This window comes from Nerophis lumbriciformis, linkage group LG29, assembly GCF_033978685.3.
Source record: "Nerophis lumbriciformis linkage group LG29, RoL_Nlum_v2.1, whole genome shotgun sequence".
Classification (NCBI taxonomy): domain Eukaryota; kingdom Metazoa; phylum Chordata; class Actinopteri; order Syngnathiformes; family Syngnathidae; genus Nerophis; species Nerophis lumbriciformis.
Genome location: NC_084576.2, coordinates 18,136,221 through 18,163,400, shown reverse-complemented (window position 1 = coordinate 18,163,400; position 27,180 = coordinate 18,136,221). Strand labels below are relative to the sequence as shown.

The 27,180-nt window shown below is 40.3% G+C and overlaps 1 protein-coding gene and 1 long non-coding RNA gene across 11 annotated transcripts in view; one reads left to right on the top strand and one right to left on the bottom strand.

The window, feature by feature from the left end:
• The window catches only part of ankrd26 (ankyrin repeat domain containing 26), a 77,160-nt gene that overhangs the window by 6,502 nt on the left and 43,478 nt on the right, over window positions 1–27,180 (bottom strand). For 7 of the 10 annotated variants that reach the window (XM_061924885.1, XM_061924887.1, XM_061924886.1 and 4 more), the window contains 15 exons: window positions 26,979–27,162; window positions 26,750–26,896; window positions 23,420–23,882; window positions 18,648–19,153; window positions 18,402–18,554; window positions 16,454–16,629; window positions 16,280–16,373; window positions 16,123–16,149; window positions 14,480–14,557; window positions 13,757–13,891; window positions 13,555–13,667; window positions 10,389–10,539; window positions 10,089–10,301; window positions 3,347–3,570; window positions 3,061–3,271 (listed from right to left, as the gene is read on the bottom strand). In XM_061924885.1, coding sequence (XP_061780869.1) covers window positions 3,061–3,271; window positions 3,347–3,570; window positions 10,089–10,301; window positions 10,389–10,539; window positions 13,555–13,667; window positions 13,757–13,891; window positions 14,480–14,557; window positions 16,123–16,149; window positions 16,280–16,373; window positions 16,454–16,629; window positions 18,402–18,554; window positions 18,648–19,153; window positions 23,420–23,882; window positions 26,750–26,896; window positions 26,979–27,162 — 2,875 coding nt within the window. The remainder of the gene's footprint in view (window positions 1–3,060; window positions 3,272–3,346; window positions 3,571–10,088; window positions 10,302–10,388; window positions 10,540–13,554; window positions 13,668–13,756; window positions 13,892–14,479; window positions 14,558–16,122; window positions 16,150–16,279; window positions 16,374–16,453; window positions 16,630–18,401; window positions 18,555–18,647; window positions 19,154–23,419; window positions 23,883–26,749; window positions 26,897–26,978; window positions 27,163–27,180) is intronic. The other 3 variants (XM_061924888.1, XM_061924889.1, XM_061924891.1) reach the window with 3 other exon arrangements.
• Window positions 903–27,159, top strand: LOC133572148 (uncharacterized). The gene is made up of 4 exons (XR_009810494.1): window positions 903–1,016; window positions 15,420–15,554; window positions 26,825–26,944; window positions 27,021–27,159. It is a non-coding gene; the product is annotated as an uncharacterized lncRNA (long non-coding RNA).

Sequence of the window (27,180 nt, the reverse complement as noted above, 5' to 3'; positions counted from 1 at the left end):
ATATACAATGCAAACTATAACCTGCTACCAAAGAATGTACAACAATTCTTCTCAACTAAAGAGGAGAAATATAACCTTAGAGGAAAAAATAATTTAAAACATTTATATGCACATACAACACTTAGAACTTTTAGCATATCAGTATGTGGAATTAAATTATGGAATGGATTAAGTAAAGAAGTTCAAAATTGTACTCATATGATCCAGTTCAAGAGGTTGTTCAAAATAATAGTGCTTACAAAGTACAAAGAAGAAGAATTATGAGAAATATTTCCAACCTTATTGGAAATAAGATATTTTTCATCTCAGTATGTTAATAATGACTGAATTAATTAATTAAATATTACAAAACTGTTGTGTATACTAATTCATAGATGTTATTTTATTATATAAAAAGGTCAGTAAATGATTCTATATATTTGTAAACGCTCCGAAGTGGGAAAGGGGTAGGATTAAATACCGGTAAGCTTTGCTTCTTCCTACTCCTTTTCGGGCATGATGTAAAATAAAATTATATGAAATTGTGTGATGTATTATGCTGTAAGTGTGTTCATGTTCGAAATAAACTAAAGAAAGAAAGAAAGAAAGAAAGTTTATGAAATTAGATTTTTCAGTATCAAATGGTTCAAGTTGGTCAAAAAATGTGAATTTAAACAAAGAATCTTTTTTTTCTTTTTATACATTTTAGGCAAATTGATGCACAATGAGCTGCGGGGCACACCTTGGACACCCCCCGCTCTAAAAGAAGCCTCTCCCTTTACATGCACCTCCATCCTAAAGAGCCATTGGCCAGTTTAAATGATCTTGTTTGACCAATCAGAGGTTAAGTATGATAGCCTTTATGACTCATCAAAGCTTAGCTGTACCATGAAGATGCACAAAGATGTCATTTCTGAATCCACGTTTGAATGTGCTCTAGAGAATAGCCACTGGATCTGGCCGATGCGGAAACACATTGTGATGTTTTTGGGGATGTCCGGATACTACGACACACATTTATTTTAAAAGCATCAAAGGTAGGCCTAACCGTCATTAATTATGTATGTACTGGCTTTGTGGAAGGGCTGCACAATTAATCTAAATCTACATCAAGGTTTTAATTAGTGCGGTAAATAACTGCAAGAAGCTGAGTTTTTTTTTTTTTCTCCACGGTCAACGGCATTTGAGTGACAGTGCCAATCAGAATTGCTGAGTCTCGCGCTTGTTCATCTCTAAAGACGTCTTAATTTGTTCATCGCTCTTCGCAACTGAGCTTGTTTATGTAACAGTGGAATTAAGTGAAAAGAGTGACCCCTCTTTTCACTCATGCACAATCTTTGTCTCGGCCCGCCGCCAACACGCACACAGTACAGAAAGCCTTGTGACGCGCCAGTGAGAAGTACCGCAAAGTAACACAAATTAGGAGGAATGACGATTATAAAGCCAAATGTCCCGTTGTGGAAATATTTCAGCTTCAAATCGGATGGGCAATATAAGCCCATCAATACAGACAAACGAGCAAGAATGCCGCGATCACGTGATAAGACAATGTCGGACCTCATTTTTCCAACTGGGAAAAAAATGCATTTTAAGCTGTTCAATATCTGCTTACAGAAATGAGTCCAGATTATTTTTTGTTTATTTATTCAGGATAACAAAGTTATTTACCTTGCAATTACAGTACAATAGTAAACTATTCTACAGTAATGACAAATAAAAGTTGATATCCTTTCGAAAAATTACCTGCAATAATAATATATATACTGTATATCAGGGGTCACCAACGCGGTGCCCGCGGGCACCAGGTAGCCCGTAAGGACCAGATGAGTAGCCCGCTGGCCTGTTCTAAAAATAGCTCAAATAGCAGCACTTACCAGTGAGCTGCCTCTATTTTTTAAATGTTATTTATTTACTAGCAAGCTGGTCTCGCTTTGCTCGACATTTTTAATTCTAAGAGAGACAAAACTCAAATAGAATCTGAAAATCCAAGAAAATATTTTAGAGACTTGGTCTTCACTAACTGACAAAAAAACAGATAACAGATTTGGTGTCCAGTTCAAAGTGGTACATGATTTATTTAAAAATTTGAGAGTTTACTTATTTTACATGAGTTATTATTTGTACAAACATGGTGCAAAGTAATTCATGATTTATTAAAAAATGTTAGTGGCTAGCTAGTTAAAATGGGATATTGTGATTTCACAAGACTGTCTTAAAAGTGATCATTTGAAAATGTTCAATTTGAAAAATGTGCACTTAGAGAAAATATAAAAATAAAGTGTTGCATATTGATATTTATCTGTTTCTATATATATTTATTGTGAGAAATCATTAATCTTAATGATTTCTCAGTGTTTCCACAAAGATAAATATAATTTATTATTAATAATAACATAGAGTTAAAGGTAAATTGAGCAAATTGGCTATTTCTGGCAATTTATTTAAGTGTGTAATCAAACTGGTAGCCCTTCGCATTAATCAGTACCCAAGAAGTAGCTCTTGGTTTCAAAAAGGTTGGTGACCCCTGCTGTATATATTGTGATAACATTAAATTATAAACACTGTATAGTTTTTATCAATTATCGATTCAGTTTAACAGCGTGATGTAGACAAAAGCTCTGCGTATGTCAGCACAAAGCCAAATATTTTTGGAAGTAAATTATTGTATATTGTTTTAATGTGTGGCACTTTGAGATTGGAATATGTTGATTGACAGTCTAAAAGTAACATGTCTTCCTTCAGTTGGTTTTTTTGCAGTTTTATGCATTTTTTTGTACAAAATATAAAAATCGCAAATCGAATTGCAACTTTAGAGAGACAAATCGCAATAAGGTTTTTTTCCTCAAAATCGTGCAGCCCTACTTTGTAGGCTGCAGCTTGGTTTACAGCAGACTTAACGCTGCTGCCGAGGAATCCTCCAGCTTGTTAGCGGTCATACGATACAGCCAATGTGGTGCCAACATGCTCTCAAACTTCAGGTGTTGTAATGTTGTGACAGCTTTGATCCTTGGTGTAATATGTATGTATAAGTAGTTCACAGAGCACCTTGCATGGGTTAATGTACACATTATTGTGACATACCTGGGCCAAATAGTCCTCCACACTGCTGCTCTGTGCTTCAGCCACTGAAGTGTTGAGCAGTCTTGAGGCAAAGCCCTTGTATGGCGCCCCCAATGTGCTGGCTGGTGAAACTAGGGGAACCACGCCCCCTAGTGGTCCTGGGGAGGCGATGAAAGCCCTGCTGTGCTCGTTCACCAACCTGGAACTGGCTTCTGTGAGCTGGTGGTTTGTACTGAAGACAGGCAACAGCACATTGTCTCAGTTGTTTGATTACACCGTGTGTCTTTAAAAGCGGCTATGTTCAAACCTCTGTAGATCAGCACACAGGGACTTGCGCAGCATCTGCTCCTCTCGGTACAGTTCTTTGTATCGTTCCAGCTCTGTGAGCGTGGACTCCCTCTGGTTGAGCGTGTCATGTTGGACGGTTCTGGTTCGGTTCAGCTCGCTCTCTAGCTCTTGGATCTTTAAGCACAGGCTGGCTTCATTGGCCGCTTTAATCTGGTTTTCTGCCTCCTGTGTGGCCGCTTGGGACTGGAAGAGAAACATTGAGGGTATACATTTTAAGACACAGCGGTTTAGCATCAATCAAAACTAATCTTCCTTTCTTTCAAAAGGTCTTGAATCTTATCTGAGGAATTTACCATCATTTCCAGACTATAAGCCACTACTTTTCCCCACACTTTCAACCATACAATGCTGCAGCTAATTTATGGATTTTCCGTGTTCACAAGCTTTACATGCCGACAATAAATTTAGCCTTGTCACATTAGACCTGACATGGGAAAATTACGGCCAGCCGGATGTCTCCAAATAATTGTTTTAACCCTTACCAACGAAACTGCAGGCCCCAATATGATATGCCATGCATTTTTTAAATTACCGTAAGGCTTGTGAACAATGGAGAGTATTCGAATGGGTATAATCTGCACTTTAGAGTGAGACACAGATTATTACTAGAGATGTCCGATAATATCGGCCTGCCGATATTATCGGCCGATAAATGCGTTAAAATGTAATAGCGGAAATTATTGGTATCGTTTTTTTTTAAATTATCGGTATCGTTTTTTATTTATCTTTTTAATTAAATCAACATAAAAAACACAAGATACACTTACAATTAGTGCACCAACCCAAAAAACCTCCCTCCCCCATTTACACTCATTCACACAAAAGGGTGGTTTCTTTCTGTTATTAATATTCTGGTTCCTACATTATATATCAATATATATCAATACAGTCTGCAAGGGATACAGTCCGTAAGCACACATGATTGTGCGTGCTGCTGGTCCACTAATAGTACTAACCTTTAACAGTTAATTTGACTAATTTTCATTAATTACCGGTACTAGTTTCTATGTAACTGTTTTTATATTGTTTTACTTTATTTTTTATTCAAGAAAATGTTTTTAATTTGTTTATCTTATTTTTTTATTTTTTTTAAAAAGTACCTTATCTTCACCATACCTGGTTGTCCAAATTAGGCATAATAATGTGTTAATTCCACGACTGCAATTATAGGTTGATATCGGTATCGGTAGTTAAAGAGTTGGACAATATCGGAATATCGGATATCGGCAAAAAGCCATTATCGGACATCCCTAATTATTACAGTCATCTATGTCACAGCAGCTCCATGCAGACCAGGCAAGAAGCACAGTGGGCGGGGTTTATTTTCAGAGCAGCCAGTGAGATGTTTGTGTCACATCTCACTGGCCGGCGGAAGCAGATTTCTCCAACAAAGTCCTGTTCTGCAGAGAAGTGATATCATATGGATTATTATTGTATGGATCTGTGGGTGTTTTTTGTCCTTTGTTTTTGTTCATATTTCGCTGTGCATATTTGTTGCATTTTGTTATATGGTAAAAGATCGATCTTGAGACGTACATACGTTCCTAATATTCAGTGTTTTATCGTTCATAGTTAATATTACAAATCCCACATTAATTTTTCCATGTACATTCTTTTATTCAGCCAAAAGGCTGTAAAATTCCATTCCGTTTTTTGAGGTGGTCTGTCATAATATTTTTAGCATTCAATCAGTCATATTGTGATTGTTTGTATTGTGTGTTTAGCTTTCACACTTTCCTATGGCATTTTAGGAATTTCTTTCACCAACGCTGAACAACCTACACACGTTTAAAGTGTTCCTTAAAAAAGGAAACCAAGCACACATACAGCAGAATGTGTGACACGTTTTGCAGCTAAAATATTGTGTCAAAAAACATAACACAAACAAGCTCAGGGTCATGTTAAAGGGGAACATTATCACAATTTCAGAATGGTTAAAACCATTAAAAATCAGTTCCCAGTGGCTTATTATATTTTTCGAAGTTTTTTTCAAAATTTTACCCATCAAGCAATATCCCTAAAAAAAGCTTCAAAGTGCCTGATTTTAACCATCGTTATAAACACCCGTCCATTTTCCTGTGACATCACATAGTGATGCCAACACAAACAAACATGGCGGAAAGAACAGCAAGCTATAGCGACATTAGCTCGGATTCAGACTCAGATTTCAGCGGTTTAAGCGATTCAACAGATTACGCATGTATTGAAACGGATGGTTGTAGTGTGGTGGCAGGTAGCGAAAACGAAATTGAAGAAGAAACTGAAGCTATTGAGCCATATCGGTTTGAACCGTATGCAAGCGAAACCGACGAAAACGACACGACAGCCAGCGGCACGGGAGAAAGCGAGGACGAATTCGGCGATCGCCTTCTAACCAACGATTGGTATGTGTTTGTTTGGCATTAAAGGACACTAACAACTATGAACTAGGTTTACAGCATATGAAATACATTTGGCAACAACATGCACTTTGAGAGTGCAGACAGCCCAATTTTCATCAATTAATATATTCTGTAGACATACCCTCATCCGCGCTCTTTTCCTGAAAGCTGATCTGTCCAGTTTTGGAGTTGATGTCAGCAGGCCAGGGAAGCTAGGGTCGATATTCTTCTCTTGATCATCTTCGGTGGCATAAGGGACGGTGTGAGCCAAGACATCCAGGGGGTTTAGCTCGCTCGTCTGCGGGAACAAACTGCCGCCATTGCTTGCCGTGCTACCGAGGGCCTTTGTCCCTGAATTGCTCACACACTCCGGCAGATTCAATGGGGGTCTGGCGGCAAATTTCTTTGACTTTATCGTTGGAAATGCATCTGCTTTGAGTGTCGCAGGATATCCACACATTCTTGCCATCTCTGTCGTAGCATAGCTTTCGTCGGTAAAGTGTGAGGAACAAACGTCCAATTTCTTGCCACTTTCGCATCTTTGGGCCACTGGTGCAACTTGAATCCGTCCCTGTTCGTGTTGTTACACCCTTCGACAACACACCGACGAGGCATGATGTCTCCAAGGTACGGAAAACAGTCGAAAAAACGGAAATTAACAGAGCTGATTTGACTCGGTGTTTGAGAAAATGGCGGATTGCTTCCCGAGAGCGAATATTAGAAAGGCGTTTAATTCGCCAAAATTCACCCATTTAGAGTTCGGAAATCGGTTAAAAAAATATATGGTCTTTTTTCTGCAACATCAAGGTATATATTGACGCTTACATAGGTCTGGTGATAATGTTCCCCTTTAAAAATCAGAATTAAAATAAGTCTGGTGAATATTGTCACACAATCATCAGTCACATGATTGTTACACAGAAATATCCTGCTGTTATCATGCCATATATATATATACACAGTATACTGTAAGTGTGTGTATACTATACATAAGCACACACATGCAGGCCCCCAGACACATTTTTACTGACCAATGTGGCCCTTCAGTTAAAATAATTGACCATGCCTGCATTAGACCAATACAATTGCCGAATGGGTCATGGTGCAGTGTTAATTTCATTGTCTTAACAATTTTCGTGTTAGTTATCGTCTATTTTCCCCTGCCAGAAAAAAGACAAAAGCAATTCAAAACAAATGCCCGTTGACGATGCCAAAATTAACTTAAGTTTCAGTCAACAAATAAAAACTACACAAAAATGTTTACAGAAACAAAATCCAATCATATTTAATTTGTCTAGTAGATGTAGTCAAGTTGGGAATATTTCCAATCACAGCTCATTAACAGCGTACATATTAAAGAAGGCCAAGAGAGCCTATTACATGCGTTTCCTTTTGAGTTTGATACCTCAAAATGTATGACTTTAACATATTCCACCTTGTAATATGTGTACATCTGGGAGAAAATAAAGAGGACACATTTTATTTTTGACGCTATATGATGCCATCAGCAGGCGAGTCATTGTGGCATGTACAAAAGTGTAAATTTAAATAATTACACTGTATTACTTCTGTACAAAATATGATCGTCATTTTCTTTGCCTTAGGGAATGGTTTATTTAATGGTTAATCTAAAGGCATGACAACTTTTCATGTGGTCTAACGCGATTACGTCACACGCGCAGTTTCCTGTTTATTTGAGGCTGACCTTTATTAACAATTGAAAGGCTCTAGCCGCCCGCGACCATGAGAGGGGCAAGCGGTAGATTATAGATGGATGGATGACATTTTCCCCTCCACATGTGTATTTCAGGTTTCTCCCCAGATTGCCAAAATACCTCTAGTGGTAGGGGCGTGGTCATTATGAAGTCATGGCATTATTTTCTATGATGCATACATTTTCTTTGAAAAGGCAAAAAAAAGGTATACATACATTAAAAACTAATATTTTAATATTATTTTTTCTTACATAATACGGTTTTGCTCCATTTTTTAACTGTTGCTGCCTATTGTACAATGTACTTTGTTGAGAACTTTTTTTTTTTTAAAGGATTTTAGTTAGTGCCTCTCTTTTTTTTCTTTCTAAATCAATAGAGTGGGGTGTGGGGACCCCTAGAGGTAGTGGTTATTGGGTCCATTTGTACACTCTCAGTTACATTAACATTGATATTATACATGTGGGCCCATAGATATACATAATATTAAATGAGGGTCAGTAGCTTAATGTCATACTGTGGGTCATATATATATATATATATATATATATATATATATATATATATATACATATATATATATATATATATATATATATATATATATATATATACCGGTATATATATATATATATATATTAGGGGTGTAACGGTACGTGTATTTATATTGAACCGTTTCGGTACGGGGGTTTCGGTTCGGTTGTATAGCTATACATAATATTAAATGAGGGTCTGTAGCTTACGGTCATTTGTTACATTTGTGAATAAACACAAGTGCCTATGTGAATATTTTAATGTTTCAATGTGTGTAGCTGCGGCTAATAAGACGGGTTTGGCCAAAATACGTACAAAATTGAATTTGTCCAAAAATTTGGTGGTTGCGGCTTATAAACATGTGCCTGGAAATTACGGTACTTAAGTCCCATCTTAACCCTTGTGTGGTGTTCATATTGTTGTTACTCAGCCAGTAAGCAAACTGGTATGGGTCGAATATGGGGGGAAGTCTGGAGACAATGTATTCCTTCACCAGCCTCTCGAAGCACTTCATTACAGATGTTTTTTGGGATAAGGTAAACATCTGTTCAATATTTTAACATAAAAGTGTTTGATTGTGAGGCATTAAAAGCCACAAAATGCAACGTGTCCATCAGACCCACAAACACTGGCTGAGTAACAACAATATGAACACCACACAAGGGTTAAAGGGGAACATTATCACCAGACCTATGTAAGCGTCAAAATATACCTTGATGTTGCAGAAAAAAGATCATATATTTTTTTAACCGATTTCCGAACTCTAAATGGGTGAATTTTGGCGAATTAAACGCCTTTCTATTATTCGCTCTCGGAGCGATGACGTCACAACGGGAAGCAAACCGCCATTTTCTCAAACACCGAGTCAAATCAGCTCTGTTATTTTCCGTTTTTTCGACTGTTTTCCGTACCTTGGAGACATCATGCCTCGTCGGTGTGTTGTCGAAGGGTGTAACAACACGAACAGGGACGGCACCAGTGGCCCAAAGATGCGAAAGTGGCAAGAAATTGGACGTTTGTTCCGCACACTTTACCGACGAAAGCTATGCTACGACAGAGATGGCAAGAATGTGTGGATATCCTGCGACACTCAAAGCAGATGCACTTCCAACGATAAAGTCAAAGAAATCTTCCGCCAGACCCCCATTGAATCTGCCGGAGTGTGTGAGCAATTCAGGGACAAAGGCCCTCGGTAGCACGGCAAGCAATGGCGGCAGTTTGTTCCTGCAGACGAGCGAGCTAAACCCCCTGGATGTCTTGGCTCACACCGTCCCTTATGCCACCGAAGATGATCAAGAGAAGAATATCGACCCTAGCTTCCCTGGCCTGCTGACATCCACTCCAAAACCGGACAGATCAGCTTTCAGGAAAAGAGCGCGGATGAGGGTATGTCTACAGAATATATTAATTGATGAAAATTGGGCTGTCTGCACTCTCAAAGTGCATGTTGTTGCCAAATGTATTTCATATCCTGTAAACCTAGTTCATAGTTGTTAGTGTCCTTTAATGCCAAACAAACACATACCAATCGTTGGTTAGAAGGCGATCGCCGAATTCGTCCTCACTTTCTTCCGTGTCGCTGGCTGTCGTGTCGTTTTCGTCGGTTTCGCTTGCATACGGTTCAAACCGATATGGCTCAATAGCTTCAGTTTCTTCTTCAATTTCGTTTTCGCTACCTGCCTCCACACTACAACCATCCGTTTCAATACATGCGTAATCTGTTGAATCGCTTAAGCCGCTGAAATCCGAGTCTGAATCCGAGCTAATGTCGCTATACCTTGCTGTTCTATGCGCCATGTTTGTTTGAGTTGGCATCACTATGTGACGTCACAGGAAAATGGACGGGTGTATATAACGATGGTTAAAATCAGGCACTTTGAAGCTTTTTTTAGAGATATTGCGTGATGGGTAAAATTTTGAAAAAAACTTCGAAAAATAAAATAAGCCACTGGGAACTGACTTTTAATGGTTTTAACCCTTCTGAAATTGTGATAATGTTCCCCTTTAAATGGCCACAGATTGTACATCCCGTATCTTCCAGTGCAACATATTTACCCGTTCAGTGTTATCTTACCTGCAAGAAGAGGTTGACTTCTTGTAGTTTCTCTTTTATTTCCTGTCGGGCCTTCTCCTCTATCTCATGGCGATATTGCTCTATCTGCCTCTGCTCCACCTGCGAGGACTCCACTCTGCGTTTAAGGTTTTGCACCTCCTCCTCCAGCAGCCTCCTGTCCAGCTGGGCGCCTTGGTACGCGCCCCTCTCTAGCTCCCCCTGCAGGTCGTTCACCTGGTGGCAGTTTGTACAAAGGAAGATGAAGGAATATGATACATCGGCGGAGGTAGAAGTCATTCATCAAATATCAAATGGACATACCTTTTCCCTCCTCCCTTCAAAAGATCTATCGGCCCGGCTGTGTCTTCCCAGCTCCATCTTGAGACTGTCCATTGGAGAGGAAAAGTCAGCTCCAGCGCTTCTGTCCTGATCCCGCAGCTTCTTCTTAGCAGTCTTCAGGAGAGTTCGTAGCCTAGATTGAGTAGCATAAAAACAATACACTAGTCCAGGGGTCGGCAACCCAAAATGTTGAAAGAGCCTTATTGGACCAAAAATACAAAAACAAATCTGTCTGGAGCCGCAAAAAATTAAAAGCCATATTACATACAGATAGTGTGTCATGAGATATAAATTGAATTAATATGACTTAAAGGAAACTAAATGAGCTCAAATATAGCTACAAATGAGGCATAATTATGCAATATGTACATATAGCTAGCCTAAATAGCATGTTAGCATCGATTAGCTCGCAGTCATGCACTGACCAAATATGCCTGATTAGCACTCCACACAAGTCAATAACATCAACAAAACTCACCTTTGTGGATTCATGCACAACATTAAAAGTTTGGTGGACAACATGAGACAGAAAAATAAGTGGCATAAAACACGTCCTAGAAAGTCGCAGAAAGATATACATGTAAACAAACTAAGGTGAATTCAAGGACTGCCAAAATTAGTAGGACAAAAAGGCGCTCGCCAAATACTCGAATCAGTGAAGCATGTTTAATATAAACAGTGTGCTTTATAACAATTGGGGAGTTTTGTGTCATGTTTGTCCTCCTACAGAAACCATATTAAAACAAAAAATATTTTTTTCCCCCTCAACTTTTTCCATTTTTCATACATTTTTGAAAAAGCTCCAGAGAGCCACTAGGGCGGCGCTAAAGAGCCGCATGCGGCTCTAGAGCCGCGGGTTGCCGACCCCTGCACTAGTCAGTAAACTTTTGGACTAAAGCAGTTTTCTCAAATACCCTTGAGGGCAGCAGTGTCGCAAGCAGCAAGGGAGATTTACATTACTTGGGTTACACACTGTAGTAGTCGTTTTAGAACAATACACAAGCCTGCAGCTAGGGGGCAGCAGTGCTCAATCTATTCAACAGGCTCCCTGTTCTACCCAGTAGAAGTAAGAAGTACACAGGAATACGAGTACAGATCTAAATAGAGGTGGAGAGATTTAGAAGATTGTGACGGGAATGAAAAGAAAAAATGAGTCATTGTCAGCATCACAATAAAGAAGGTAACACGCTTCGTGTTCGGTACAGATAAATAAATACTATCGAATTCTAATTGTAATTCAATTCAGCCGTCACAAAAAAATGTCTGTGCAAAGGATGTTCCAATCAGGGTTTTTATGCTGCCGATTCCAATCATCGATGACTGAGATCAACTGGTATCAATACCGATACTAATCACGTTTATCAACTGTAAATTTTTCCATTTATTTACAGTGAGTGCTAGTGAGAGTTTAAAAATATCAACGCAATATTCTAACTAGTTCCTTATTCTCTCCTTCTTTGTGTAATATGTTCAGCCGTGTCATGCGGTGATCACAATGGTACTTGATAATGATACTTAAGATACAGTGATACAAGATATAATGAAAGTAAATATTATTAGCTTAGAAGAGTGGCTCCACACTGTGTACTAGGGCTTGGCAATAAAACGATGGAGTATGTAAGGATGTATTGTTGCCTCATTCTTCAGTTTAAGCACGAGTGAAGCCCTATTGACCTGATGAGTTCAAAAGAGAACTAGATGATAGTTGTATCTGCTAACAGAAGCTATCTGGTGGATGTCTGATCACACTGCAGTGAGTCCTGGATAGTCCCACTCTTTAATGCTTCAGTCATAAGCAGGATTCTCACAGGAATTAAGCAAAAATACAACCATATTATTGTATATATCACGATAGACAAGTTATCTATATCAATTTAAAAAAAAAGTTTGATAAAACATTGAACAATTATAATTGTTTCTATGTAGGAAGAAAACGGAAGTTGCAAAGCAAGGTTGGTTGCATGAACAAAGCCTTTCGCTCTCTGGTAACCGAGCAACACAGAAAGCGATTGGGAGTAGAATCAGCCAATCAGGTAACAGTATCAACTATCAAGTTTGGTTTCGCCATCTTGTTGTGTGGCGGTTGATTCGTTGCATGGAGCGAGACGAGAAACTAAAAATGAGTGCTGCGGAGAGCGAACACATTGTCGATAAAACAGGAAAGGTTACCACGACAGTATGGCAGTTTTTTGTTTTTTATCAAACAGACCGTAGTCAGACCAATTTGGTCTGTAAATGATGCAAGGCTCTCGTCCCCAGCAAGACCACTAATACCACACCACCTTATTCGCGCTCACCCTTTGGAGCCCAGCTGTAAATTCCTGGCACTAAACCTGCACAAAATAGTTGTTTACATTTTTTAAGCAATTCTTACATATTCCTCATTGTTGCACCTTCGATTTAAGAAGTTATTGCTAAGTGTTCAATGTGAGTTTAGAATTTTGTTTACATTGTTCGAGTGCTTTCCATGCTTGTGTTGACATTTCCTTTCCTTTCTGGCTTGATTGTAAAGGGTATCGTAATCAGAGGAAGGCTACATTTGAAGTAAAAAGGTTTACATTAAATATATTTTTTCCTGGTCCCTATTTTCCAGAGGTCATAAAAAGCATAAATAATTATCAATATTGACCGATATAAAACATTTGATACAGTTTTCCGCCATATCGAATGGCTGATTGGAAACACATAATTACCGTATTTTTCGGACTATAAGTCGCAGTTTTTTTCATAGTTTGGCCGGGCTCCAGTGCAACTTATATATGTTTTTTTCCTTCTTTATTATGCATTTTCGGCAGGTGCGACTTATACTCCGGTGCGACTTATACTCCGAAAAATACGATAGCTGGTAGCTGTTTGTCAGCAAGCGTACTGAAAATAAATACAGTCTTAACCAATAAAATGCATTAATCGGCAAAGGCAATCACAAACTTCCTCACAAAAATCAGGTGATGCTGATCAGTGGTCAATCGATCGGCACATCCCTAGTCATGACAGAAAATAACTGACGCACTGGACTTGGGAACTTTTTCAAGGCTCAAGCTAATAAACACACTGAATCCAAAACACAATAAATACCATGACCCAACCTTAAAAAAGCATACACAAACACTTGTAAGCTCCATTATTAGAAAATATGCTTAGGAGTCACCTGTACATCTCCTTTTGAAGTGCCGTGTTTCTCTCCATCTCTTGTTCCAGGCGAGAGTCGACTGCGTTCTTCTGCTCTGCTGCTTTCTTGGCTTTCTTCCTTTCTATTTCCACCTAGAAACAAGACACGCCATAAGCCATTAACCGACTACAGCGTGGAGTCAGGCAGGAGTAAACATTTGTTTATTCATAGCAAAGATTACCTGGCTGCCCAGTTCTCCTTTCTCCCTTTCAAGCTCGGCTAGACGGAGTCCGAGCTTAGAGCGGCTCTTCAGCTCATCCTCCCACATGGCCTGAGTGTCTTGGGCGCTGTTCGTTAGTAAGCTTTGCTTCTGCACCTTACAAACAAACGAGATGCAACAGGTTAGAGTTTAAATCAGCAGTGTCCAAAGTGTGGCCAGGGGCCATTTGTGACATGCAGCTTGTATTTTTTTACGGTCTGCAACATATTCTAGAAATTAAATCACACATACATTAGAACATTATTAAGGAAGATTTGGGCCAGACAAAAAAAACAGCCTTAAATCTTTGAAAAATGGCTCCAACAAACAAAAATGGCTGACTAACTGTGTCTTATAGTATCGGTTGTTTTATTATTTGTATGCATCTAATCAGGTTCTAAAAATATCTGCACTTTATGTGGGATTTGTGCTGTTGTCTGTTGGACCCCTAAAAAGTTTTCAACAAGAATAAACACACTAACAACACATACAACATAACACAAATCAGATTTGTCATTGTTTTCTTGAATGGCTTAATATATCTTGACCGACTTTAGATTTTGTTCATCACGTTTAATAATAATCCAATAAATGTGAACATTCTCAAAGTGGTCCACACAGACTTCAATTTTTCTATACGTTTGGACAACCCTGGTTTAAAGAGAAAAGTGTCATTCAAGTCATAAAATACTGCACACGACTCACCTCTTTACTGAGTTGGTCTTCCAGTGCCATTTTACTACTTTGGAGGTTTGTCACCAAACCCTCCAGATGATCTCTGACCTATCAAGATAAAATAAAACATCGAAATGCAGAAGCGATCGTCTACCTGAAAATGTATTTGAAAGAGTTCAGAGGACTCTAACATGCACCATGCAGCTTGAAACAAAGAGGAGCTAAAGACCAGAGATCGACCGTTATGTTTTTTTCAGGGCTGATATTGATTACCGTATTTTCTGCACTATAAGGCGCACCTAAAAACCTCCAATTTTCTCAAAAGTTGACAGTGCGCCTTATAATCCGGTGCGCCTTATATATGGACCAATATTGAGCCACAACAGGTCTCGCAACTACGGGATGCATAACGTAACCCCAACCTCTATTGTAGCGTCTATTCTATGCGCCTTATAATGCGGTGCGCCTTATATATGAACAAAGTTTTAAAATAGGCCATTCATTGAAGGTGCGCCTTATAATCCGGTGCGTCTTATAGTGCGGAAAATACGGTATTAGTAGTCATGGAGCCCGGATTAATTTTCCTTAAAGGTAGCTAAACATGAATAGTTTATGTCAGTAAAAAGTTGGACTAGGCTTTTTAACAATTTTTTTTAATAAACATCTCAGGAAATTGGTAAAAAGACAGGATTTCTCGACATCACAATAAGTCGCCGTCTACTCAATTTTATAGCAGTTTATGGATGTAATACATTGTAAGGTTTCCTCGTGAACATTTAAATAAAAACAATTCTGGGCTACTTCACGCAGTTTATAGTTGAGACCTTTTTTTTTTAAGCTGGCTGACATAATTTCTTCCTGGATGTTACAGAAAGTATGAGAATGTGTGAGCTGCTGCCTACCCTTCTTTACTTATATAATAAGTCTCCTATTTGTCAAGATATTTACACAAAGTTTGGATTTTTGGCAGATATATACAACGCTGCGATTGTTGGAACAACTCGATTGCTGCAGTAGCGAAGACAAACAAAACGGAACCGGGAAGACGTCAGGAAAGAAGGACAAAAACTAAATTTTCCGGCAAAAAAAATCGAAGTTTTGACAGGTAAGCAGGGGGGCATGAGCGCTGCTGTAAAAGCAGCTGAGCAGATCGGAGAAGAATTCTCACAAGAACTCATATAAATGCCTTGTCAGATATCAAAACATATTTGGGGAGAATAATTGACAATGTGAGTAATTTTTATTATTAAATTAATTTAAAAAAAAAAAGGAAACTTATTACGCACGGCAAACGGGGTGGTGCTTTAGCAGTGGTTATTACTATCTACTTCAGAAAATATTACTATTTTAAATACTGGTATCATATGTGTATGTATTGAATGTGCTGGTGTAGTTCTGCTGTTGTTGTAAAAAAAATATAACAAAAAATACTGATATAGGTCAAAATGCCAAATATCGGTGCCGATAATCGGTCGATCTCTACTAAGGACCCCAGAAACCAAAATTAATAAACAGTGTCCATATGCATATCTGCTACATTTAATGATTGTGTGCATCATCTGAGTGATGGATTTCCGAGAGAAATCACAGAAAGATCACTGGGTTTTATTCAGTAGAAAGTCTAAAAGACGCACACAGACAAACTAGAGTACGACTAAATCCACAACACCAACCATTCCTCCATTTGGACTGTCAGAGAGCTGGGAAAGAAGTACATTTCTTAAAATAGCGACAATAACAAAGTATGTGATTTAAAATATTTGTAAGTTAATGTGCACTGTGGTGTGCTGTATACTTTAAACATACAATGATTATATTTGTAGCACTCACCTTTGCATCCTCTTGAGAGCATTTCTGAAGTGCTTCCAGTTTGTTGGACTGTTGCTTTGCAGCAGCCTCCAGCCTGACGTTCTCGATCTCCAGCCTAGCGTGGATATAAGGAGAACAGAATGTGTAGAGAAACATGTTAATGCACTTTCGAAATTGTGCGCAGTAAGTGTTTACCTTTGCACGGCCTCTTCCAGCTGTTTGACAGTGGTATCGGAGGCGGCCGCAGCAGACAGCGCCTCCTGCTGCTTCTGAGCAGCGGCGCCGAGTTCTCTCTCTCTTTCGTCCAGACGAACCCTTTGCTCGTTTGTTTGTTTCTCTGCTTGTAAACACTGCGCCTCTCTTTCCTCCAGCTGCATGACAGAGCACATGCCGCATCAGCAACTTTGACCAAAAACATTTTTCTTAAATGACAGCCGTCCCAAAGGTCCACATACAGGAAATTTTAGGAATGCGGAGGCCACTTTAATATTTAACATGCTGAAACCAGTCCCGTGTAGTCTAAAGATGAAATGTGATTTTAATTGTAATTTAATTTTTTTTATAAAAGACGACTACACTCTGTGAGCTAAGCATGCATATAGTCATCAAACAGTATCACGATCATTTAGTCAGAATAATCCTTATATGAAATGTTCATACTGTTTCATCCCTAACACAGGTAAGATATGCCAAGGAATAAAATACATGTCGGCTTTGTTTGTTAAAAAAACAAACAACAAAACACAAGAAATAGTATTGATTAGGGATGTCCGATAATGGCTTTTTGCCGATATCCGATATTCCGATATTGTCCAACTTTTTAATTACCGATATCAACCAATACCGATATCAACCGATATATACAGTCATGGAATTAACACATTATTATGCTTAATTTGGACAACCAAGTATGGTGAAGATAAGGTACTTTTAAAAAAAAATAATAAAATGAAATAAGATAAATAAATTAAAAACATTTTCTTGAATAAAAAAGAAAGTAAAACAATATAAAAACAGTTACATTGAAACTAGTAATTAATGAAAATGAGTAAAATTAACTGTTAAAGGTTAGTACTATTAGTGGACCAGCAGCACGCACAATCATGTGTGTTTACGGACTGTATCCCTTGCAGACTGTATTGATATATATTGATATATAATGTAGGAACCAGAATATTAATAACAGAAAGAAACAACCCTTTTGTGTGAATGAGGAAGGTTTTTTGGGTTGGTGCACTAATTGTAGGTGTATCTTGTGTTTTTTATGTTGATTTAATAAAAAAATAAAAATAAAAAACCCGATACTGATAATAAAAAAACCGACTTCGATAATTCCCGATATTACATTTTAACACATTTATCGGCCTCACTGATGTGGCATATTAAGATGCTGATTAAACAGCATGATTATTGCTCAGGTGTGCCTTAGACTGCCCACAGGAAAAAGATCTGGATGTGGAGGTCCTGGGCTGGTGTGGTTACACGTGGTCTGTGGTTGTGAGGCTGGTTGGATGTACTGCCAAATTCTCTGAAACGCCTTTGGAGACAGCTTATGGTAGAGAAATGGACATTCAATTCACAGGCAACAGCTCTGGTGGACATTCCTGCAGTCAGCATGCCAAATGCACGCTCACTCAAAACTCGCAACATGTCCATTGTACTGTGTGATTAAACTGCACATTTCAGGGTGGCCTTTTATTGTGGGCAGCCTAAGGCACACCTGTGCAATACTCATGCTGTTTAATCAGCATCTTGATATGCCACACATGTGAGGTGGGATGGATTATCTTGGCAAAGAAGAAATGCTCACTAACACATATTTAGACACATTTATGAAAAATATTCGAGAGGAATAGGTCTTTTGTGTGTATAGTAAAAGTTTTAAATCTTTGAGTTCAACTCATAAAAATTGGGAGCAAAAACAAAAGTGTTGTGTTTATATTTTTGTTCATTGTAGTATCGACTGTAGAAACGGATCTTGTTCATGGACAGAGAACCTCCTGTAAGTCGCGAACCACAAAAAAAAACTATTTCCTGCCGGCTGCAAATGTCCAAGTTGTTCTCTATCGACCACCCCACCCAGTCACCAAAAGGGACTGGGAAAAGACGTAAACATAAAGTGGCGCTGTACTCTTTTGATTACCTTTCCTTTTAGCTTGTCAACGTCTTTGAAGAGCCGATTCTTCTCTTCCTCCAAGTCGTTGCGGTATCTTGTGTTGATCTCCAGAGAAGCTTCGCACATTGACAGCTTCTTTAACGAGTCGGCCAAGTCCTGCTGCAGCTGCCTGTGATTAGCCTGAAACAGGACAACACCCAGAGAACATTGAATGTGTTGACGTGATTTAACGATAGGTGAGGATCGTCTTGTTATCCAGGGAGGTGAGTTTACTTCTCTTTCATTTTTCTCCTCCTCTAATTGGTGAATGCGTTCTCGAAGTTCGGCAGCCTTCGCGGCCAGGTCCTGATTCCTGTCCTGCACTAGGTGTATTCTCTCCTCACAGTCGGAACGAAGCTTGGACAAAATGTCAGTGAAACTCTTCTGTGCGTCTGTTACAGCGTTATCCTTTGCGACGCCTTTATTTTGGGCTTCTTCCAGCTGTTGCCGTAGCAACATGCCTTCACTTTGGGCTTGGGCTAAGCGCTCCTGTGTGGCCTCTTGGCGCGCTGCGGCCCGAGTCACCAGCTCCTTTTCGGCGCGCAGAGCGGCCTCCAGTTCTTTGACCCGTGCGGCTATCTGGTCGTTCTCACGCTGTATGGTGTTCAGCACAAGGTTTTTCTCCGTCAGCTGCATTGTGGCCTGATGGGCCTGGTTCTCCGTGCTGTTTGCGCGCGCCTCTGCCTTCGCCAGCTTCTGGGAGAGGCTGCTGACTGCTTCATGCTGGCTGGAGGTGTCGCCTGTGGAGATACATTCAGTCAAGCAATGCAATGGTGCATACCATCTAGTGAAGGGGTCGGCAACCCGCGGCTCCTGAGCCGCATGCGGCTCTTTGATCACTCTGATGCGGCTCAGCTGCATACTTGCCGACCCTCTCGATTTTCCCGGGAGATTTCCGGATTTCGGTGCCTCTCGCAGAAAACTCCCGGGATTAATATTCTAGTATTTTCACCCTAACAATAATAATAAGGGCGTGCCATGATGGTACAGCATTTAACGCCCTCTACAATCCGTGCAAACAGCGTGCCAGCCCGGCATTTTGTTGTATGCATCTTCTACTTGCACACGCAAGTGACAGCAAGGCATACTTGGTCAACAGCCACACAGGTTACACTGACGGTGGCCATATAAAACAACTTTAACACTCTTACTATTAATGCGCCACACTTTGAACCAAAACCAAACAAGAATGACAAACACATTTCGGGAGAACATCTGCACCTTAACACAACATAAACACAACAGAACAAATACCCAGAATCCCATGCAGCCCTGACTCTTCTGGGCTACATTATACATCCCACCTCAACCGTGCGTCGGTTGAGGTGGGCGTGTCTTCTCATCTCCCAGTCTGCTGTGATGAAGTGAGCGCTTATAGTTCCGCTGGACGTCCACCCGTCTGTCATGAGCGCAACAGATGATGCTCGGGATAGTTCATCCACAACTTTTTTCTTCTCCTACTCATAAAGATCTGGCACAATCTTATTGCTGAAGTGGGTGCGCGATGGTATGTCGTAACGTGGCTCAAGCACGTTCAGCATGTGTTTAAAACCCTCGTTTTGCACAACCGAGTCTGCACTTATAAACACACCGATTGTTATATATATTTTTTTATTTTTAATGTATTTATTATTTTTATTTTTATTATTTACTTATTTTTATTTTATTTTATTTTTTAAATTTTATTTTTTATTTTATTTTATTTTTTTATTTTTTATTTTTTTTAATCTTATTATTTATTTGTGTGTGGCGTCGCGCGGGTCTCACTTCCTGTTGGATGGGGTCCGTGCCCGTGTGGCCCGACCTTGCGCTGTGGGGTCTCTGTTGGTGACTTGGTGTGGTGGCGGCGCAGCCCCCGTGTCTGGTCTGGATGCTGTGTCTCGGTTGTTTGGGCGGTGGTGTGTTTGTGCGGGTTTGGGTTGGGGTGGGGGGGCCTTTTGGTTGGGGGGGTTGTTGGTGTCTCTTGTTTGCGTGTTGGCGTTCGAGCTGACCGGCGGGCTGGCGCCGGCTGGTCTCCATGGCCCTGGTGGCGTGTGGTTGCTGGTCGCAGTTTTTTTTTTGATCGCTTTGATTTGATTGGCTGGTGCTGGCTGTCTGGGGTTATTGCGGCTGCTGTTTCTGCTGCCGTTTGTTTGTGGTGTGGGCACCCGTGGCTGCTGGGTCTGGTGCAGGGGTGTGGCTGATGTTGTGACTGGTGGCAGCGCGCGCGCGTGATGGCTGTAGGGGCTGACGAACTGTGTATATGTATGTATATGTGTGTGTATGTATGTATGTTTATATATGTGTATGTGTACATATGTGTATGTATATGTATATATGTGTATGTGTGGGTATGTATACGTGTATGTGTGTATGTGTATGTATATATGTATGTATGTATGTGTATTTCTGGGGGTACGCTCTGGGCCTGCCTGTCAGACGGGGGTCGACGCCTCAGGCTACTGCATCCGAACTGCGTGTCTGGAGCTCCTGGGTCCCGCTGTCCATCCCTTCCGGGTGCCCGTCTTGGTTGGGGCCTGTTGGGCCTAGTCCCTGCGTCTATTGTGGTAGCTTGGTGCTGCAAGGTATTCCGAGGTGCTGCGAGTCGGCCAGTTGCTGGGGTAGTGACCTTGTTTGTCAGCATGTCTGTGATCTTCTTTTAATTCTTTTTTTTTTTTAATTAATTAATTAATTAATTAATTTATTTATTTATTTATTTTTTTAATATATTTTATTAATATTATTTTTTAATTTTTCCCCTCCCTCAGGGGGGGGGGCTCGGCGGGGCGGTTGCTGGTTGTTCCATCTCCATCGTTGGGGTCCCTGCGGGTGGGGTGGGTGGTTCCCGTGGCCCTGTGCCTGGGTGGTCCTGCGGCGGCCGGTTTGGGTGGGGTGGCCGGGGGCTGGCCTCGCCGCGCTCTCCGGGGGTGGGGGGTGGGGGGTGGGCTCGTGGGGGCCCGGTTGCCGGTGGGGCGGGGGCGGTCTTCCCGTCCGGTTGCGGGGAGTCTCTGGGTCCCTCGGGCGGGGCGTCTCGCCTTTCTGCCCGTGTGGGGTGTGGTCTCTCGCTGGCTTGGGGTCTGGCTGTCCCCTGCTTTTCTCGTGCCCTGTCCTCTGCCGGGTGCGTCTGTCTGCGGCCTGCTGCTGGCCCTTGTTGGCGGTACGGTGGGTCGGGCTCTGGGGTTCCTGTCGCTGGCCGGCTTGGCTGCGTGGGGGCGGTGGTCCCTGGTTCCCTGGGCAACACGCCTCCTGTTTGTGGGTTGGGCTCTCGGGGGTGATGGGGCCGTGCTCTGGCTCCCACGCACTCTGGGAGTCGAATGTATTGTACATGCAAATTCACATATGCTCACATACGTACATAGGTACCTACGCTCCCACATACATACACAAATACAGTACATATTTACCTACCTAATGTTCGTACATCCACACGCACATTCAATATACAAACATACACATACACATACTGTACATATACATTCACTGTACAAACACATATACACATTCTGTACATATACAAGTACATATGCATACTTACACTCATGCACATAATCACGTTTCATCAAACATATATTAACGTTGTTGCCCTAGGGTAAACTGGGTGTAACACATGGCACACTGACAAAGCTTAACCTATTGTGACTATAACAATCTACAAGGTTAATGTAGGTTGCTTCTCTTTCTCCCCCTCCATTTTTCTGCATTCTTTCGTATCTCAAGTTATCATTACGTATATGTATTGTTGCATTTAAACAACTGTATTGTTGATAATAAAGGTAAATTATTGGTATTGTTCATTATCAATAGCGCTATTTCTATTGGTATTTGTATTGATCCATTTGTAGTGTAATAATGCTCATTGTCATTTCTGTATTATTTTTTGCTAACTGCTTATTTGCTATTACTTTTACCATCATATTTGTACATGTCATATTTGCTGATGTTGCTCTATTGTTGTTGTTGTTGTTGTTTGCTGTTGTTGTTTTTGTCTCTCTGTCTAATCCCCCTCTTGTCCCCAAAATTTCCCCCTCTGTCTTCTTTTTTTTTCTCTTTCTATCCCCTCCTGCTCCGGCCCGGCTGCACTAAATGATAATATAAATACATTTAATAAAGTCAAATACAAATAAGGCAACAAGAGAAGTATCCTACACTTCTCTTTTGTAAAGTAAATCTGAACAGCCGACATGGGCATCTACATCAACTATATGATTTGCCTGAGAAGCTGGACAGGACATAAAAAAAAAATAATAATAAAAATAAAAAAAAATAAAATAAAAAAAATAAATACACCGATTCAATGGTGGGGGCGTTCAAGCTCCTCCGTTACTCCGCTCGCCATGACCACGCTGTGTGTGGACTGAACGTGCCAACAACTTTTTTTTTTTGTTTCACGTGTGTGCCTCCCCACACCCACACCCACACACACATAGACCGCGCCTCTTTTCTTCTCTCCGGCTTGTGACAGAGGAAGATTCAGAAGAACGACACCGCAGCGCTTCTGTTTCTAGCCGATACTACATCAAAAGTAACGTAAAATAACGCAGTAACGCATCATGTAGTAACGGTAACTAAATTACTGAATAAAAAAAAATAACGCGTTAGATTACTAGTTACCGCCGAAACTAACGGCGTTACAGTAACGCGTCCCAACACTGCCTATCGTAGTGAGAAAAACCTCCGTTGAGATGCAAACAAGCAATTCTACTGGCAATGCCAAGCGTAATTTCCCGCAGTTAGCATTGAGGTATTGTTTGGCAGAACGATCGCTGTGGATCGACCAATACCCGACCAAAATATTCAGAATCACCCAAACAAATGGCACAAAGGAGCGAGCATCAGTGACCAGAATGTTTTAACACCTGTTATTTGTTGGAGGCTAAATTGCAGAGTCTTTTAGGAATGGTAGAAAGGACATTGTTTTATATTTACTGTTACAAACGGCCCTCTGACGGCAGCCATGACTAAGATGAGTTTGACACCCCTAATCTGACGTGCGAGTGTAAAGTTAAGAAAACTGAACTCATACTAACTTGAGAGCCTGTCTTTAAGACGATGATGTTCTTCTTTCTCCCGGAGTAGACTTTTCTCTGTGTCTGACTGAGCTGCCATGCAACGCTCTGCCTCCTGCAGAGCCACGGTCAGGCGGGCGCGGACTGACTCCAACTCCGTCGCCATCATCTCACGGGTCTGGCGCTCATTGTCCAGGCGGGTCGCAGTCACGGTCAACTCGGACTTCAAGGCAGCCGTTTGGTTATTGAAGTCCAAGACTGTTTGGTTCAGGGTGTCATTGTTGACTCGGAGAGCTCGCCGAGCCTCGTCCAGTTGCTCCTTGACGGCCTTATTCTCCTCCTGAAGGTCTCGCTGCTTGATGCTGCTGCTGGCCTGGGAATTTTCAAGGTCTGTTCTGAGGGTGCTCAGCTGCTCCTTGAATATAGAAATCTGCTGGAGCAGCTCACGCTCTCTGTCGCTGGCCTCTGTGAGCTGAGACAAGGCCTGTGAATGATGACGTGCACTATTTATTAATACAACATTAAATTAACATTTGAAATATAACACATTCGCAAGTGACTGTCAAAGAGAAAGATAAATAAATGATAAATGGGTTGTACTTGTATAGCGCTTTTCTACCTTCAAGGTACTCAAAGCGCTTTGACACTACTTCCACATTTACCCATTCACACACACATTCACACACTGATGGAGGGAGCTGCCATGCAAGGCGCTAACCAGCACCCATCAGGAGCAAGGGTGAAGTGTCTTGCTCAGGACACAACGGACATGACGAGGTTGGTACTAGGTGGGGATTGAACCAGTGACCCTCGGGTTGCGCACGGCCACTCCTCCACTGCGCCACGCCGTCCCTAATGGTGCTCCAACATCAAGGGAAGTTTTTACAGTCCATATCAGTGTTTCTTAACCATAGAGGGCCACCCAAAATATTCGTTCCTCAACAGTGGTTCTTAGTTGTAATACACTTTTCCACCACTTGTGGCAGTATGGACAATATTAAACAAACAGAATATGCCTGGAGCCAAAGTCATAGAGCCACTCTTCCACTGCGCCACGCCGTCCCTAATGGTGCTCTAACATCAAGGGAAGTTTTTACAGTCCATATCAGTGTTTCTTAACCATAGAGGGCCACCCAAAATATTCGTTCCTCAACAGTGGTTCTTAGTTGTAATACACGTTTCCACCACTTGTGGCAGTATGGACAATATTAAACAAACAGAATACGCCTGGAGCCAAAGTCATAGAGAAGTCTCTTAAAAGCAAAAAATTATGACTAAAGTGTTGAAGCTGTATTTTCATTTGAACTTCCATTTTATTGACAGTTTCACCAAGAAATACATTCATTATTAAGTTAGTTTATTTATTTTTAGCACAACATAACTGTAGCTGAGAAACATCCACACATGTAATTGTATCTTTTTTTTTAATTTAATTTTTTATTAAATCAACATAGAAAAAACACAAGATACACTTTCAACTAGTGCATCAACCCAAAAAAAACTCCCTGCCCCATTCACACTCATCCACACCCACTCACACAAAAGGGGTTGTTTCTTTCTGCTACCAATATTCTGGTTCCCACAACATGGACAACACGTCTACAAGGGACACAGTCCCTGAAGCACACATGATTGTATGTGTTGCTGGTCCACTAACATTTTCATTAATTACTATTTTTATGTAATTATTTTTATATTGTTTTACTTTCTTTTTTATCCAAGAAAATGTGTATTTATTCATCTTGTTTTTTTTATTTTATTTTTTTTAAAAGGACCCTATCTTCACCAGACCAGATTGTAAATGAAATTAGATTTGTTTAAAGGGTTTTTAAAACCAGGTCCAGTCCCGATAATGTCCAAGTCGGGCTCAACAACACACACATTTTTATTCATGTACACTGAAAAAAAATAATTAGGGAACACAACAGATTGCATATAATATATAAACAAATTTGCATTTTCAGAAAAAGCATTTATGTACAGTCCAGATTATGTCCAGGTCACTCAAATTAGGGAACACAACAACAGATAGCATATAATCTATAAACATAATTACACTTTCAAAATAAGCCTTTGAGGACTTCCCATCTTTTTTATGTTTTTTGGCATCATTATTGTTTTCAACCACGTAACTTTCTAAAGTTAAAAAATATTGAATAAATGTTTTAAAGAAAGTAATACTAAGTGAATATCTGTTGTTGGCCTTAAAAATAAACCTTTTACCGAGTACTATAATTAAATTGATTAAATCATGACTGTCAATGAACTCTCCTAAAATAACAGAAACCACATCAAGCTTCATAAACAAACCAATCCTTAAACACGTTTTTTCAACTTCCACCCAAAACGAAGACACAATATGACAATACAAAAACAAATGCAGGGTGGATTCAGACTCCTGACAACAAAATAGGCAGTCATCTGATTCTGTCATATTCCATAATTTTAACATTAACCCTTTTCCACCACTTGTGGCAGTATCGACAATATCAAACAAACAGAATAAGTCTGGAGCCAAAGTCATAGAGAAGTTTCTTAAAAGCAAAAATTCATGACTTAAAGTGTTGAAGCTGTATTTTCATTTGAACTTCCATTTTATTGACAGTTTCACCAAGAAATACATTCATTATTAAGTTAGTTTATATATTTTTAGCACAACATAACTGTCTGAATGCTGAGAAACATCCACACATGTAATTGTATGTTAAATAATTTTTTTCTCAAGTATTTACACATGGTTTTGTATCATTTGACAAGGTGTATTGTGTTAAACTGTAAGAAGGCTAGGTATAGTTATTGAATGCAATTAAAATCAAGAGTAAGATGACTAATACAGTATTAATATTTGAGTGGGCCTTGGTGGTCAAAAAGGTTAACAACCCCTGGTCTATATAACATATGTACCTAATATTTACATTAATTAAATGAATACAACTATAAATAGCATAATAACTGATTGTTGACTATGGGGTAAATCTAACAAATGAGATTTGACCATAAAAACCCTTAGTGTAAGACCGCCGTAGAAATATAGTTTAGTTTTTACGCTGGACGCCTTTCCTGGTACAACCCTCGCATTTGTGTGTATAATTACACCACCAGAACAATTTATTAATTAGAATGAATCAAATATGTCCAGTCAGAACCTTAATGAAAGTCAACAATAGCTAAAATTGCTTAGTATGTAAAAAAATGTTTTTTTTAGCTGCCCTATGAAAAAAATACTCTTTTAGAAAATAAAACATGTTTTATTACTTTAAAGATTCTTGGTGCTTGTGCTTTATTAGTAAATCAATCATGGCTAACTGTCTTTTGCGCAAACTGGCTGGCTATTAGTGTGGCGGGACTGACCTCGCTACTCTTGTTTATGTTCCTCTTGTTCTCCTCTTCTATCTCCTGCTGCTTGCGCACGTGACTGTTAAGCAGATTCTCCAGCACGGTCCGTGCGCTGCGCTCCTGAGCCAACAGCGTCTGGGTCTGACTGTGGTCCTCCTCTAGCTGTGGGCGTGACGGACAAACTGTCAATGTTGGCTGCCCACTCACAGGGTCTCATTAAAATACCCCTTTTGTTGATTTCAACCTGTTTCTTGTTGTTGAGCAGTATTCGCATCTCCAATTCCAGGTTCCTGAGAGTGAGCTCCACTTTCTGCTTCTCCTGAACCTCCAACTGTCGCTGCTCCTCTGTCCTCCTCAGCTTATCCCCGGTGGTGCTGAACATCATGTTGGCATTACGGCCGTTTTCCTGCTCCTGTTTTAGCTGGAACCTGTGGCGCAAAAGCACG